The sequence below is a fragment of the Perissodus microlepis genome, chromosome 9 (genome assembly GCF_051167445.1).
Source record: "Perissodus microlepis isolate ML-2025 ecotype Zambia chromosome 9, ASM5116744v1, whole genome shotgun sequence".
In the NCBI taxonomy this organism is placed as follows: domain Eukaryota; kingdom Metazoa; phylum Chordata; class Actinopteri; order Cichliformes; family Cichlidae; genus Perissodus; species Perissodus microlepis.
In genome coordinates this window covers 19,970,347-19,987,385 of record NC_140469.1, presented here as the reverse complement: position 1 = coordinate 19,987,385, position 17,039 = coordinate 19,970,347, and the positions used below count along the sequence as shown (strand labels likewise).

General features: G+C 42.0%; 1 protein-coding gene across 1 annotated transcript in view; it reads left to right on the top strand.

Annotated features, from left to right (window-relative positions):
- LOC146380444 (collectin-12-like) overlaps positions 1–16,987 on the top strand; it is a 45,836-nt gene extending 28,849 nt beyond the window's left edge. The window contains exons 3-10 of the mRNA XM_084939514.1: positions 3,674–3,796; positions 12,452–12,538; positions 12,646–13,689; positions 13,813–14,310; positions 15,019–15,155; positions 15,243–15,352; positions 15,907–16,052; positions 16,157–16,987. Coding sequence (XP_084795640.1) covers positions 3,674–3,796; positions 12,452–12,538; positions 12,646–13,689; positions 13,813–14,310; positions 15,019–15,155; positions 15,243–15,352; positions 15,907–16,052; positions 16,157–16,176 — 2,165 coding nt within the window. The 3' untranslated portion in view covers positions 16,177–16,987. The remainder of the gene's footprint in view (positions 1–3,673; positions 3,797–12,451; positions 12,539–12,645; positions 13,690–13,812; positions 14,311–15,018; positions 15,156–15,242; positions 15,353–15,906; positions 16,053–16,156) is intronic.
- The last annotated feature ends 52 nt before the right edge of the window (positions 16,988–17,039 follow it).

Below are 17,039 nucleotides of genomic sequence, written 5' to 3'. Positions count from 1 at the left end.
ACTTGGACGCGTGTGATGGAGCATTGTCCTGCATGAAAATCATGTTTTTCTTGAAGGATGCAGACTTCTTCCTGTACCACTGCTTGAAGAAGGTGTCTTCCAGAAACTGGCAGTAGGACTGGGAGTTGAGCTTGACTCCATCCTCAACCCGAAAAGGCCCCACAAGCTCATCTTTGATGATACCAGCCCAAACCAGTACTCCACCTCCACCTTGCTGGCGTCTGAGTCGGACTGGAGCTCTCTGCCCTTTACCAATCCAGCCACGGGCCCATCCATCTGGCCCATCAAGACTCACTCTCATGTCATCAGTCCATAAAACCTTAGAAAAATCAGTCTTGAGATATTTCTTGGCCCAGTCTTGACGTTTCAGCTTGTGTGTCTTGTTCAGTGGTGGTCGTCTTTCAGCCTTTCTTTGGTCATGTCTCTGAGTATTGCACAGCTTGTGCTTTTGGGCACTCCAGTGATGTTGCAGCTCTGAAATATGGCCAAACTGGTGGCAAGTGGCATCTTGGCAGCTGCACGCTTGACTTTTCTCAGTTCATGGGCAGTTATTTTGCGCCTTGGTTTTTCCACACGCTTCTTGCGACCCTGTTGACTATTTTGAATGAAACGCTTGATTGTTCGATGATCACGCTTCAGAAGCTTTGCAATTTTGAGATTGCTGCATCCCTCTGCAAGATATCTCACTATTTTTGACTTTTCTGAGCCTGTCAAGTCCTTCTTTTGACCCATTTTGCCAAAGGAAAGGAAGTTGCCTAATAATTATGCACACCTGATATAGGGTGTTGATGTCATTAGACCACACCCCTTCTCATTACAGAGATGCACATCACCTAATATGCTTAATTGGTAGTAGGCTTTCAAGCCTATACAGCTTGGAGTAAGACAACATGCATGAAGTGGATGATGTGGACAAAATACTCATTTGCCTAATAATTCTGCACTCCTTGTAGTTTGCTTCACATTTACAGACTCTTCTGTGTTAGCAGTTTTACTATGATGCAACTTAACTGATTTTATTCAGACTAATTGTTCTCACCTGTATCGTTTCCTGCAAAAAAAAAATCCAAAAGCTACCGCATGAAATCAGACAGCTGCTTTCTTAGAAGTTGGTGAGCAAAAAATGTTTTTAGGTGTGAAGTTAATTGGAAGAAATTGGAAGAAGTCAATTAACTGCTTCAGGATCCTGCAAATAAATAAATAAATACTCATAAACAGTTCTTTAAATTGAGGGTTTTTTAATCTCTTCACATTTAGTAAAGACAAAGTGCGATTAAAAAAAAAACCTTTTTGTTTAAATTATAATTTCCTCAGAAAGAAGATCACCACAGGTATGGCCATAAACTTTAAAATTTGAACACTAATATCTGTGCAACAAAAGAAAAAATCCCAGTGGTAAAATTATATATCTATGGCTCAGGGATTGTCTTTCCCCTTAAGGAAAAAGTAAATGAAAAAAGGATATTGGTAATGTTGATGCTTATTACTTATAATCGTCGTCAAGAGCACCAAATTCCTTGGTGTCCACCTGGCGGAAAACCTCTCCTGGTCTCTCAACACCAGCTCCATAACTAAGAAGGCCCAACAGCGCCTCTACTTCCTGCAGAAGCTGAGATAAGCCCATCTCCCTCCATCCATTCTCACCACGTTCAACAGAGAGACTATCGAGAGCGTCCTGAGCAGCTGCATCACTGTCTGATATGGTAAAGGTGGATTGCAATACCTTCTCTTCCCTCCATCACGGACACTTACAGCATCCGCGCCATCATCCTGTTCTGTCTAGTGTTGCACTGTCTTGTCTTTTTTTTTTTTTGCAATTTTTGCACATTGCACTTTACGTAGTCCTGTGTTGATTGTCTGTTATATGTCATGTGTAACACCAGGGTCTCAGAGGAATGCTGTCTCGTTTCACTCTGTACTGTACCACTGTACATGGCTGAAATGACGATAAAAGCCACTTGACTTGACTTGAGTATAAGTCATACACCAGTCAGCCTCTTACTTTTTAATGTATAAGTCACCTTGTACTGCCTAAACAGCCCTGACTCAGAAATGAGATCTCTGTGGGTGTTCTCTGGTATTAGGTACCAGGATGTTGGCAGTGGATCCTGGTTGCTGTAGGTTGCTACGTGAGGCCTCAGTGCTATGTGAGTACATTGTGATGTGGGAAATGTGGAGGCTGTATGAATACTTGGCTTCTTTGATCCGTCCCTCAAACCTTTCCTCAGCAGATTTTGCAGTGGGAAGGGGTCCTGCTAGGGGAGGCCTTCATTAAGGGCCACTGGGGGTGGCAATTTTTTGGTAGGTGGCATGTGTCATTGTATCATTACATCATCATAAATGCCAGAACCCAAAGGTTTGTAATAGTTGACAAATTCCAGTCAAGTCCAATTCATGGACCTCCCAATTTGCAACCATTGGGGTCCAAAAGATCTACCGCGAACATCCCAACCTCTACAACAGGTTAAAAAGCTTGGCTGATTTGTTGGTTTACCTCGACTGAAGACATGCTTTTAACAGTGTGGGTACTGGCCCGATACACTGAGTGCACCTTAAGGCATATGAAGTAAAGTAGGTCTTCTTGCTGGTCAGTGAGGTAATGGTGGTGTCATTTGAGTTTGCACAGAATCAATCACATGGAACGATTACATCTAGAACCCCCTTTTTCAGTTTCATCCATCACTTGCTTGTACTCTTTACAGTAAATCTCCTGTTGAGGTTGACCAGGTGTTCCCCCTCCTCTCCAACTTGACACGGTCTTTGACTGAGGTCTAACAATCAGTGATCTTACAAAAAATCCCTTCACACCAATAAGAATAAATGATGTTGTTAACTTTGGCATCGAAACTCCCAGTGGGACACTGAGGATCCAATCGGCGCTGGATTTTTAGTTTATTTAAGAATTACCTCACCATATAAAACACACTCGAGCGCAATGTGTGGTTAAACCTTTGGCACTAAGTGATTCTTGCACTTTACAGGTCCACGTATGATGGGAACTGACTGGCTCCTGTTAATCTGAATATATCTTGTATTCCTTTATAAAAAAATTTATTCCAGGTACATGAAAAGCAAATACCCCCCCAAAAACACAAAATTCACACACACTCACACACTACATTCCCAGCCTTTACACACACACACACACTCCCTGAACTGAAAATGAAATGCAGCTGTGTTCCCGTCAGCACTGTAGAGCTCACCACTCATCTGTCATGAAAAATATCCTTGAAAAGGAATATTCCAAAAGTGTCCCCACACGCTAAGGGCCCCTAATTTCATTCCACAGTCCTGACACTGCATTAAAAAAAAACCAAACCTACACACCATTTGCCTCCGTTTCTCTGGGAAGAAATCTTTTCACACAAGGCAACTGAAAGAGAGGCAGTTTGCTGAGAGAAGACTAAGTTCAGGAAAATAAGCATGTCGCTGAGTCTAAACAAGTCAGTGGGGGGGGATTGTTTTTGTGTCGCTTCTCCACCAGGACCCCCGAGGGAAGAGCTGGCCTCTTTAATGTAGACTCCAGGGCTGTTTATCCAGATGTGGGTCTCCTGGAGTCCTTAGCGAACACCAAACTCCACCTACACACTTTAGGCATTTCTGATTCAGAAAAATGCTCCATAGGAAGCAAAGTGTATTGACTCATTTGGTATTCTTTCATGTTTTTACGCAGGAATCCAGGAGGGCACCCAGTGCACGAAGTGTAAGAATGAATGGGCACTGAAGACCTCCATAGCTCTGCTCTATGTGCTGTGTACACTCCTCACCATCGCTGTTGCTATACTTGGATATAAAGGTAAAACAAGCTGCCCGCCACGCTCCTTTCCACTATCACTGTAATCTAACAGAATAAATTAGAGGATGGCAAACACTTCTACAATGACGCCCTTTGTTTTCTGAAATGTTGAAATGATTCACTTACATTATGTTGATGGAGTAACCATCCAAACATATCATTAGTTTTCTCTTTGTGCTGCCAAGAGCTTTACTGTTTCATGACCGCATGAGACCTCCTGTGCATGAGGCAAACAGCTCTCTGTCCCTTGAGTGGACTTCAGCATGCTCAAGTATGACATGAATGTTCTTTTGCAATGCTTCATTGTCATTATTCAATGTTTCAGTAATGGAAAGTATGACAACACTTCTGCCACATCCACGAGGACTTAGCAGTTTTACCCTCAATTTACTCTCTCTACATTTCCTGTTACAGATAAATGCCCTGTTAAACCAAATTACCCCCCCCCCCGCCAAAAAAACCCAAAAACATTACTCAAGGAGTTTTAGATTTTACGAAAAAAATGCTTGTTTACTTTCTTGCAGAGTCACGTGAGAGATTTCACCTTCATGTGTAAATATGAAGTTACCAAAAACAAACAGTGATTGAACCCAAGAGAAACAGCTAACAAAACAAATATGCCTGGCAGTGCATTTCACATGCGGGGTTGACTCCAAATACTCTATATATTGTGAATGGAAACGTGAAATAGCCAGAGAAGATGATACAGTACTGTGAAAGGCTTTAGCCAATCCCCATTCCTTTATATTTTGATAGGAAAATAGGAAATAGGTGCATATAGAAATCAAAACATATATAAATGTACAAACATATACAGTATATAAAACAAAAATGAGCTTGAAAGTCAATATTTAGTGTGACCATCTTTATTCTTCAACATAGCCTGAACTCTCTTAATCAGCTTTCTTGTCATTTCTTTAAGTCGTCTTCAGGAATAGTTCTGCAGACTTCTTGAAGGACATCCAAAGCTCTACTTTCAATGTTTCTGCCTTTTGTATTGTTTGTTGTCAAGACGATCCCACCTGCTTTAATAATGTTGAGATCTAGGTTCTGGGGAGGCTAATCCATGACTGATATTATATGGCTGTAACAGTAACACACTCTCTCCTGATCTCCTCCATATATACTGATGATTTAAACCAAAAATTTTACATTTGGATTCATCATTCCATAAGACCTGTTGCCACTGATTTTCAATCCGGTTCTTGTGTAATTTGGCAGACCTCAGTCTTTTCTCTCTGTTTCCCTTCCTTACCAATGGCTGTTTGACAGCCACCCTTCCACTGACACCATTTCTGATGAGGCTTCAGCAAACCGTTGATGGATCAACTGAAGGGCCAGATGTAACTGATGTAACTTTTGCATACTGTTCATCTGCTGTAGATACTGTGGGGTTTTTTTTTTAGGTTTTTCGTCCTCCAGTAGTCCTAAAATTCCTCTGAAAAATATTGCTCAAGATGCTGTTAAAGAAATATCTAAAGAAATAATGGGTAGCTCAAGACTTTTCCACAGTACTATACTGTACTAATATCCATTGGTTGCTTCAACAAGCAATTCGAAACATTGTCATTGTCATAATATGTGTTTTTTTCCAAAATTGGATTTTCTTTCTTTACCTTTCGGCAAACACTGTCTTTGTTTCAATTACCTAGTGCTGATAGATCTCTGTTTGTGAGATTCTGGTTGTTGGTTCAATGAAGTCACTTCATTGAAACAATGTCATTTTCATTTTTTTTGTAGTCATTTTCATTTTTTTATAGTGCTCCTTGCCTGTGTTTTTCAGTAACTGTCATAAACTTAAAGTAATCTTAGTCAAATTAATTTCAATTTCATTTCAATTTCATGGTCTTGAGTACCACAAATCTTGTTCGGTCAGGCATGCCACTGCGCTTATGCAAGCCTCTCTGCAACCCACTCTCTGTAATTCTCTGTCTGACTTAATCAATGGCATATCCGTTGTTGCTGTTAGCACTTCCTGCTTCTAGCTTTCCACGTATGCACACAGGAGGATGTCCCTAAACAGAGCAATGCTACCAAATATAAATGTAAAGCTAATGGAAATCACAAGCCTCTTTTGTCCATATGAGTTCTGACTGAAATTTAATTTTACTCACCTTTTAGTATAAGCCCCACATTATTGGCTAAAACTATACAGTATTCAATTCAATTTTATTTTATTTATATAGCGCCAAATCACAACAAAAGTCGCCTCAAGGTGCTTTATATTGTACAGTAGATCGCACAATAATAAATACAGAGAAAAACCCAACAATCATATGACCCCCTATGAGCAAGCACTTTGGCGACAGTGGGAACGAAAAACTCCCTTTTAACAGGAAGAAACCTCCGGCAGAACCAGGCGCAGGGAGGGGCGGGGCCATCTGCTGCGACCGGTTGGGGTGAGAGAAGGAAAACAGGATAAAAGACATGCTGTGGAAGAGAGACAGAGATTAATAACAGATATGATTCAATGCAGAGAGGTCTATTAACACATATTGAGTGAGAAAGGTGACTGGAAAGGAAAAACTCAATGCATCATGGGAATCCCCGGCAGCCTACGTCTATTGCAGCATAACTAAGGGAGGATTCAGGGTCACCTGGTCCAGCCCTAACTATATGCTTTAGCAAAAAGGAAAGTTTTAAGCCTAATCTTAAAAGTAGAGATAGTTTCTGTCTCCCGAATCCAAACTGGAAGCTGGTTCCACAGAAGAGGGGCCTGAAAATTGAAGGTTCTCCCTCCCATTCTACTTTTAAATACTCTAGGAACAACAAGTAGGCCTGCAGAGCGAGAGCGAAGTGCTCTAATAGGGTGATATCGTACTACAAGGTCATTAAGATAAGATGGGGCCTGATTATTTAAGACCTTGTATGTGAGGAGCAGGATTTTGAATTCAATTCTGGATTTAACAGGAAGCCAATGAAGGGAAGCCAAAACAGGAGAAATCTGCTCTCTCTTTCTAGTCCCTGTCAGTACTCTTGCTGCAGCATTTTGGATTAACTGAAGACTTTTCAGCGAGTTTTTTGGACATCCTGATAATAATGAATTACAGTAGTCCAGCCTGGAAGTAATAAATGCATGAACTAGTTTTTCAGCATCACTCTGAGACAGGATATTTCTAATTTTAGAGATGTTGCGCAAATGGAAGAAAGCAGTCCTACATATTTGTTTAATATGTGCGTTGAAGGACATATGCTGGTCAAAAATGACTCCAAGGTTCCTCATAGAGTTACTGGAGGCCAAGGTAATGCCATCCAGAGTATGAATCTGGTTAGATACCATATTTCTAAGATTTTCAGGGCCGAGTACAATAACCTCAGTTTTATCTGAATTAAGAAGCAGAAAGTTAGCGGCCATCCAGGTCTTTATGTCATTAAGACATTCCTGCAGTTTAACTAATTGGTGTGTGTTATCTGGCTTCATAGATAGATAGAGCTGGGTGTCATCTGCATAGCAGTGAAAATGTATGCTATGTCTTCTAATGATACTGCCTAAGGGAAGCACGTATAATGTAAACAGAATTGGTCCTAGCACTGAACCCTGTGGAACACCATAATTGACCTTAGTGTGTGAAGAGGACTCTCCATTTACATGTACAAATTGGAGTCTATTAGATAGATATGATACAAACCACTGCAGCACAGTACCTGTAATACCTACAGCATGTTCTAATTGCTCTAATAGGATATTATGGTCAACAGTATCGAATGCTGCCCTGAGGTCTAGCAGGACAAGCACAGAGATGAGTCCACTGTCAGAGGCCATAAGAAGATCATTTGTAACCTTCACTAAAGCTGTTTCTGTGCTGTGATGAGCTCTGAAACCTGACTGAAACTCTTCAAATAAACCCTTCCTTTGCAGATGAGCAGTTAGCTGTTTGACAACTACTCTTTCAAGGATTTTTGATATGAAAGGAAGGTTGGAGATTGGCCTATAATTAGCTAAGACTGCTGGGTCTAGAGATGGCTTTTTGAGTAAAGGTTTAACTACAGCCAGCTTGAAGGCCTGTGGTACATAGCCGATTATTAGAGATAAGTTGATCAAATTTAAGATCGAATAATTAATTAATGGCAGGACTTCTTTGAGCAGTTTTGTAGGAACGGGGTCTAAAAGACACGTTGATGGTTTGGAGGAAGTAATTATTGAAGTTAACTCAGAAAGATCAATTGGAGAAAAAGAGTCTAACTTAACATCAATGGTACTAAGAGTCGCTGTAGATAATATTACATCTGTGGGATGATTATTGGTAATTTTTTCTCTAATGATAAAAATTTTATTTGTGAAGAAGTTCATGAAGTCATTACTAGTTAATGTTAAAGGGATGGTTGGCTCAAAAGAGCTCTGACTTTTTGTCAGCCTGGCTACAGTGCTGAGTCATTCTTAGCATCTACATGGATGTTAAAATCACCCACAATAATTATTTTATCTGAGCTGAGCACTAAATCAGATAAAAAGTCTGAGAAATCAGACAGAAACTCTGTGTAAGGCCCAGGTGGACGATAGATGGTAACAATTAAGACTGGTTTCTGGAGTTTCACAGCTGGGGTGGACAAGGCTAAGCATCAGGCTTTCAAATGAATTAAAAGTGTGTCTTGGTCTTTCGTTAATTAATAGGCTGGTGTGAAAAATTGCTGCCCCCTCGGCCTGTGCTTCGAACCTGTGCAACCAGGTTTCTGTAAGGCAGAGTAAATCGATTTGTTGATCAATTATTAAGTCATGTACTAACAGAGACTTGGAGGAGAGAGACCTAATATTTAATAATCCACATTTCACTGTTTTACTCTTTGGTTCAGATGTGGATACTGTATTGTTCTTTCTTTTTGATTTTTTATGTTTAAATTGTTTGTTGCTGGTTTTTAGTTTATTTTTTGTCTTTTTGGAAGCTGACACAGTCTCTATGGAGGTTTTTGGGGTGGTAGCAGGAGGAGAGAAGCTGCAGAGAGGTGTGTAAGACTGCAACTCTGCTTCCTGGTCCCAACTCTGGATAGTCATATTTTGGCGGGTTTAATAAATTTGTCCATATTTCTAGAAATGAGAGCTGCTCCATCCAAAGTGGGATGGATGCCGTCTCTCCTAACAAGACCAGGTTTCCTCCAGAAGGTTTGCCAATTACCTATGAAGCCCACATCGTTTCTGGGACACCACTCAGACAGCCAGCAATTTAAGGAGAACATGCAGCTAAACATGTCACTCCTGGTCTGATTGGGGAGGGGACCAGAGAAAACTTTTTTTTGGCAAAGTTGCACACCGATTCAATATTGATTTTAGTGACCTCCAATTGGCGTAACTGGGTGTCATTACTGCCGACGTGAATTATGATTTTACTGAATTTCCGTTTACCCTTAGCCAGCAGTTTTAAATGTCCTTCAATGTCGCCTGCTCTGGACCCTGGAAGACAATTGACTATGGTTGCCGGTGTCTCTAGCTTCACATGTCTGAGAACAGAATCACCAATTACCAGAGTTTGACCCCCGGCGTGTGTGTCGCCGAGTGGGGAAAAACGGTTAGACACATGAACAGGTTGGTGGTGTACCTGGGGCTTCTGTTTAGGACTATGCTTCCTCCTCACCGTCACCCAGCCGCCCTCTTTCCCCAGCTGCTTGGGGTCTGCCGGGGAACAGCTAGCAGGGCCTATGCTATCTTCAGCTGCACCAGCTACAGGGGCCTGGCTAGCTCTGGGTGAATGAAGGGTGCAAAGCCGAGTCCCCAATTCAGTAATCCTGGCCTCCAGAGCTGCAAATATGCTACATTTGTTACAAGTATCATTACTACTAAAGGAGGCCGAGGAGTAGCTAAACATCTGACACAATGAGCAAGAAAGTGCAGGAGGGACAGGTGAAGTAGCCATGGTATGCAAGACTACAAACATCAGTCGTGAGCATGTACAGTATTTGTCTATGTAATTTGGGTGAAAATACCCTTTAAATTTCAACTTCATCTGACTGTCTGTCTGCCTTCTCTCTTTTCTCTCTCTTCTCTCAGTTTATTTTACCAACTCCCCCAAAGCTCACACCTCCGGAGAAGTTCTTCAGGCTTTGTGGAGCTGAACTTCCTGGTTGGCTTTTTTTTTTTTTCAAATTTTTTCCAGGTCGGGAAGCAGTCCCGCCGTCTTTTGGAGGATTGAACTCTGAATGTTCCTGCTATAATTGTCTTAAACATTCCCATATGTGACTGCTCTATGTCCCCGTCTTATTTTCAATTGGTGAAAATGGCGTGAAGTTAACATGTTCGGGGCTTATCTGTGTGCCTTGAGTACACGAACAATGATGTCCCCCTACGCTGTGAGCTCAGCCGGTCTTTCTTGTTCCTCGCTGCATGTTTTTAGGCAGGCCTAATTGATCCCAGATGAGAAGTGAGTGAACTCAGTGCAACTCCAGCAGAACCCACTGAAACTGGGTTTTTACTGGCACTGAAGCACTCCTCTGTCAAGGGAACCACAGCTCAGCCTAAACACACTCCCAGCTCCAGATGGTTATGTAGTGAGACCCAGAGTCTTCTATGCAATAAACTTGTGTGTCTCTCTCTGTCCTCCATCACTGACCCACAGAAACGTCCTGTATGTGGCTCTTTTGTTCTGATGCAGTTTAATCACAGAAGTGTAGTTGGGAGGCAGTGACCCCACTCTTTTCTCCTGCAGCTTGTTTTCTTAATTGACAGGACCAAAAGCAAAATGAGGTTATTCTCAGAGCATATGGGTTCACGTCCCATTAATTTTCCTCAAAGAAAAAGGACCAGAAGCCTGTGACTCTCTTTCTGAATTCCAAGCATAAAACACCAAAGAGTGAAATACTGACATTTCTCTATAGATTAACTTTAAATAACTTTCGGTTCATGAGCAAAAAACATTTCATTGATCAATTCATCATTTCTGCTGCAGACAGAGTCCCTATGCAGATGTGTTTTTTGTTTCCTGTTCTACCTGTTTTAACTAGTGAAATTTACTGCAGTTGACAGCTAATGCTAAACTGTCGCTGTCCTTTTAGCTAATGTGCTGGCCTTCTTAGATTCAGCGCAATCCCACACTGGAGTTTGAAGTTCACTCACTTCATTAAAAAGTTGCATAAGAGAGTTTGATTTTACAAGACAGCCTGGGCAGAGCCGACACACAGTTTCAGAACCCACACAAAATCTTGGAAAGAGTTCAAACTGAGTACAAAACAGCTCATTTCTACAACATTTGGGCCTATGAGGCAAAATAATGCTTTACTCTGCAGCCCTGTTGTAATTTCAGCTTTTTGCATGTGTGTTTTATGGTTAATTTTACCACTGTGTGATGCAATGATCCTCTCCTGAGGCCAGCCCATGAACAGAACATGTGGAAAAGTTCCAGAAGCTTCTGCTCATGTTTAGCTTTAGTTTCCAGGTTAGTGTGTGTGTGTGTGTGTGTGTGTGTGTGTCTGTGTGTTTGCTAATGAAACAATGTGCCATAGGTGTAGATTACGATAGGTCTGCAGAGCTTAAAGTTTATATGCTTTTTTTAGGTGTTTGTGGAGCTTCATTGTACATCTGGTTACTGGAAATGTGTTACATTTAATTTTCTGTGTGTGCAGTATTTCCTATCCAACTGACCTTTTAGATTCATAACTAAAAAATAATGTGGTACAGTTGCATCGCAAGACAGTTTTACTGGTTTGCTAAACAAGTTTAGGTGGGTTTTGAAGAGGGTTAAAAAGCCAAAGACGGGAAACATTTTCAGAATTAAATTTCCAGACGTTTTTTTTAAGCATACAATCTGAAAACAGATGAAAACAGCTATTGTAACTCAGTTCAAACCACAAAATCAGCCTACCACGATTTCTAGAACTCACCAATTAAAAAGTTGTATGTCCTAGTTTAGTCTGTACATTTTTTTAAAAAAATATTCAAAACTAAACAGAGACACACTTCATGCTAACATTAATCTAAAGCATTTTGATGCTTGCTCCCATTCAGGGGAAAAGATATATTTAGTTTCTGGTCAATAATTAAACCCCTTGGATTCAGCCGTTATCCTGAAGTAAACAGTTCAGATGCAGCTTCACAGCAGAGGAGCCAATGCTGTTCCCACTTACAGGATGTGTCCCCCTGGTGAGACTGGAGGTAGAAGCGGGATGCAGCCCTGGAATCCCAGACACATTCCAGAGGAAATGAATGCCTGTGTCGCCTGTGGGGGCGTGAAGAGCCTCCCTGCCACAGAGTCTGTCTCCACTGGTCATCTTTGATCCGCTTGTTTACTGAAGCCCCCCCTCAGGTCACTTCCTGTCCCCTAAGGCCCTCTGCAATGTCCTCCTATGCACCTAACATCTAAGCATTGGTCACTGACCACCCACACCATCATTGCTGAATCTTCCTCCCTCTCTCTCTCGCTCTTTATTAATGCCTTTATTAATGCCTTTTTCCTTTTCAATGCACAGCAACTCCATATCACTTTACGTCTGAATCTGGTGTAACCCAAGGGATTACATTACTGAGGGTTTGTCATTATTACATGCCTCCAAGAGATGTGGACACATCTCCCCTATAGTGTATGTCAGAGACTTTAATTGGTTTCCTCTCTGATCCCATTTATATACGGTGTCTGTGGTTGCAGGCAGTTCTGTCATACCTGTTTTGTCTGTTAATGAAAGACAGAGCCTGTCAAGCTAACCTTTGTCTTGCCTGCCCTGTTTTCTTTACAGTGGTGCAAAGAGTTGACAGTGTGTCTGAAGGTATTGCAAACTATGGAGGAAAGATCATTGCTGTTGAGACTGATTTGAAAAAGCTAGGTATGTATCTAGGCTCACACGTTGAAGTCAAAAGCTGTAACTAAAAGCTACAGTAAATCATCGACATATTTTTTTTTATCATTTACTGTACAAATCTGCATCTTCAGATGATCAGACCGGAGAGAAGTCGGAGAATACCACCACAGAGATCCAGGCTTTTAAGAACAACATCTGGACCCTCCAGAGGCAGCTGTCTGCGGTGGAAGAGCGCATCCGCAGTGATCAAGTTAAGCTGAATCAGCTGCAAAACATTGGCTCAGACATCCAGAGCAGCCAGGGCTCCATTCAAGGACTGCTGAACATTAACACAGCCACCTTGCGCTCTGTAAATGGCAGTCTGCAGTCGTACGGCAGCATCATTGAGGGTCTACAGGAAGACACAGCTAGGTTGCAAAGAGAACTCCAACAGCAGGTAAAACTCCAAAATCAGGCGCTGCTCAGCATTAGCAGTCTCAACCTCACTCAGGACCAGCAGAGAGGCCTCATTGCTGCTCTGCAACGCTCAGTCGATGACACCAGCCAGGCTATTCATAAGATGCGCAATGACTTTCAGAGCCTTGAACAGAACACCCGACAGACCCGCTCTGATACAGAGTGGCTTCGTAGCAAAGTGGAAAACCTGCAGATCTTGGCCAGTAATACCTCAGCTCTAGCTAAGTCCAACAATGACAGCCTGGAGGATGTGGGGACACAGCTCACTTTTATTGCTAACCAGCTCCAGAACACCAGCAGCCTGGCAGAGGTTCATGACCAGACTCTGAGGGAGATCATGGATCAGCAGAGGGACTTCGGCAACCTCACATCTACAAAGTTTGACCGCCTAGAGGTGCGACTGGATGAGTCGGAGCAGAGTATTGATCGTGTGACTGGCAACATCAGCTTCACCACACAGCTTCTTGGTGCAATCAATCTAAACCTGAATGATTTACGCACTTGTTCAGAGACAGTTGGCCGTCATTCAGACTTCCTGCTACACCTCAACAACAGCATGGCTGACGTGAGGACAGACGCAACGAGTCTGAGGTCACAGCAGGAAGAGCTGGCAGCGCGTATGGACAAGGAGGTCACAAGCCTCTCTATTGTCATGGAGGAGATGAAGCTGGTGGACACCAAGCATTCACAACTAATAACCAACTTTACTATTTTAAAGGGTATGAGAAGTGTGCCTGCAAAATTTATTATATGAATCAATGCGTGTTATAAATTTTACATTTTATTTTAACTTTCTTGCTAAGATTAAATTGAGAAAGTTAGAGAATGTTCTTTTGTTTCAGGTCCCCCTGGTCCCAGAGGGCCAAGAGGGGACAAAGGACCTCAGGGACTACCTGGTCAGTCAGGCCAGAAGGGAGAGAAAGGAGACAAGGGAGCTCCTGGGATCCGAGGACCTAGAGGAGAGCAGGGTAGTCCAGGACCACCGGGCCTTCCAGGGTTAAAGGGTCTCCCAGGCATACCTGGCAGCCCCGGGTCAAAGGGCCCTAGAGGGTCAGGAGGCAGAGCTGGACCACCTGGTACTAAAGGAGAACCAGGTAGTGCTGGTTTGCCTGGAAGAGATGGACAAGCTGGTCCTCAGGGTGTACAGGGCCCACCAGGTATCCGTGGCCCAATTGGACCACCTGGAGAGCAAGGACCAAGGGGACTGCCAGGACCAGTAGGGCCCTCAGGGCCAGTAGGACCACCCGGACAACCAGGACTACCAATCCGGGTCCCTGCAGTTCCTTTTGGACCTGTGTCTCTGCAGGATGAGGCAGTGGGTCCTACCATATGGGCTCCAGGTATGACTTCATAATCAGTTTCAGAATGATTATTTTGACTTAGTCAGATAGCATATATTTACTTTGGTTGGTAACTAGAATATCACCATATTAGTATCATGTTTAGCTTGTTACCAATTTTCATGCAAAATATAAAGCTACTGCTAGCAGCTGGTTAGTGTAGCTAACTAGGGTCTGCAAGGGGTGTCGAACTCCAGGCCTCGAGGGCAGGTGTCCTGCAGGTTTTAGATATAACCCTGTTTCAACACACCTGAATCAAATGATTAGTTCATTACCAGGCTTCTGGAGAACTTGAAGACATGTTGGTAATTTAGCCATTTAAATCAATTAGATCAAGGACACATCTAAAACCTGCAGGACACCGGCCCTCGAGGCCTGGATTTCGACACCTGTGGTCTAAAGGCTAAAAAAGCACCAACTAGCCTCTCGCGTACTAGCCAATTTAGTCACAGGAGACCTGTTACATTCCTTTACAGCTCTGTATTTTTATTCTGGGACTCAACTAGAGTGGTCTAGTTTGCTGTCTCTTCATACTTTTTCTTGATAGATATAGATATATAACTATGTGGTTAAAACTACATGTTTTACAGGAATGCTAGGCAGAGCCAGGTTTGTGGTACTTTCTGCTAAACTGAGCTTTTTTTTTTCTTCATCTCACATCACTGTAGAAAAAAATAAATTGTACAATGCTTTTTCAATATCTTGCAGGATGCCCTGCTGAATGGCTAAACTACAAAGACAAGTGCTATTTTTTCTCCAAAGACCTGCAGAGCTTTGATCATGCAAAGACAACCTGTGAATCAATGTCTGGTTCATTATTAATCATCAACGACATGGAGGAACAGGTGAGTCGCACATCTTGTAATCTGACATTGCTCTCTAGTATTTGTGAGTTTTGACTGAGTTTTCTTTCTGTCCTCATGTGACCTCAGAAATGGCTGAAGAGGCAGATCTTTGGCAAAGGTTACTTCTGGATGGGTCTGACCGACAGGGAAGAGGAGCGCACGTGGCGCTGGCTGGATGGGACTGAACCTACTTTCACGTCAGTATTACAGTAAATTAGGAAATGCTCAGGAGGGATATTTGTTTCAGAGAAGAACTTCTTTCCAATAAAAATGCCAACAATAATAACAACTGTAGGTTTTCAGTTACATGAAACATTACAAAATAAACTTTGAAAACCCTGTGAAAATCTTATGAAAAGTTTGTGATTGCACGGAGTTGAATGTAGACCTCCAGTGCTCAAGTCTCGTTGCTGCCTGTTTAAACAAAAGAAACACATTCAAATTCATTCTAACATTGTTTATAGAGGCACGTCCAGTGAGAGCATTTCACTGCTTTTCGGGAACAGTGAGATAAACACTAAAGTGTACAAAACTGCAAACAGAACAATGAGACGAACAGTGAAAAAGTTTAATGCAGCATTACTGAGAAAAGTTAACCACAGGGATCTGCCTTCAGATCTAACCACCGAAAATAAAGGCATATTCAATGGAAAATTGTTGGATGCGATTTATTTTATTTGCTTTTCTCCTAGGCTCTTAGATCAAACACAGTAAATCTAACATGTGATCGCCCTCTGTTGTTCGCCTGCAGGAAATGGAAGCCAGGTCAGCCCGACAACTGGGGCCACGGCCATGAAGAAGGAGAAGACTGCGCGGGTCTCACCCACGAAGCGCTATGGAACGATTTCTCCTGTGAAGATCTCATAAGCTACATCTGCGAGAAGGAAATGGAGACCTGTGCGTCATCATCTGTCTTGCCCGTTTTCGCTCCACAGTAATTGTAATCATATTTTGCTCACTACCTTAATGCTGATCCCTTTTCTTTTCTTTCTTTCCCTCAGCAAGGTCACCTGGATCATAGTGACGTGTTCAGTCTGAGTGCACAGTGAGCAGCTAGACTGCACCCGTGTGGCACTGGTCCAACTGACGCAGCACATGGGACAGTCCGTATGGAGAGAGCAAAGGGACAATTTTGAAATGAGCCCACGGCTGCAACAGTAAACATCTCTCCAGTGCTGATGAGATGCCTTTCTCCTCCAAAGTAAAGCCAGTCCAACATTACCAGGAGTGCAATACAGCAGGGTGACCAAGATAGGAAGAGAATCTTTTTTTTAATAACCAAATCAACTGATTTATATATATATATATATAAATATTTTTATATTTTTTTGGAATACATTTTATAAAACAGTACTCAATGTACAACCGAATATCTGAATGTATATTTCATTATGCAATTTTTGTAGGAAAATATGAAATCTATGAAGCCAAATGGACTTTGGTAATGCTTCTCTTTATATAATTCCAAAAAAGAAAAAAGAAAAAAAAGGTATAAGGTGTGCAAAATGATGCGCAAAAAACATAATGTCGCTGATATGCTATCTTGAAACTGTTATCTAACCTCATGACCATCTATATAACACGAGTAGGAAATAAAAAATATAGTACTCACGTATAAACTTAGAAAAATGCCACAATCAGCTTGAGTTTTAGTAAACGAATTTACAGAGTAAGACTTTGTATGATTTACTTTCTGCTATTACATACATAAATATGTTCATGAATAAAACTGTGGATCCTTCATGCATTTTCTGCACTTGGGTATTTTCCTGCAAAACAAAGAACTATGAAAGAAATGAAGGAATAACTCACAAATAAACAGATAAAATCCACAGGGTGGTTGTACTCAGTGGCTGAGTTCTAGATCCAGAGTGAAGTTCATCA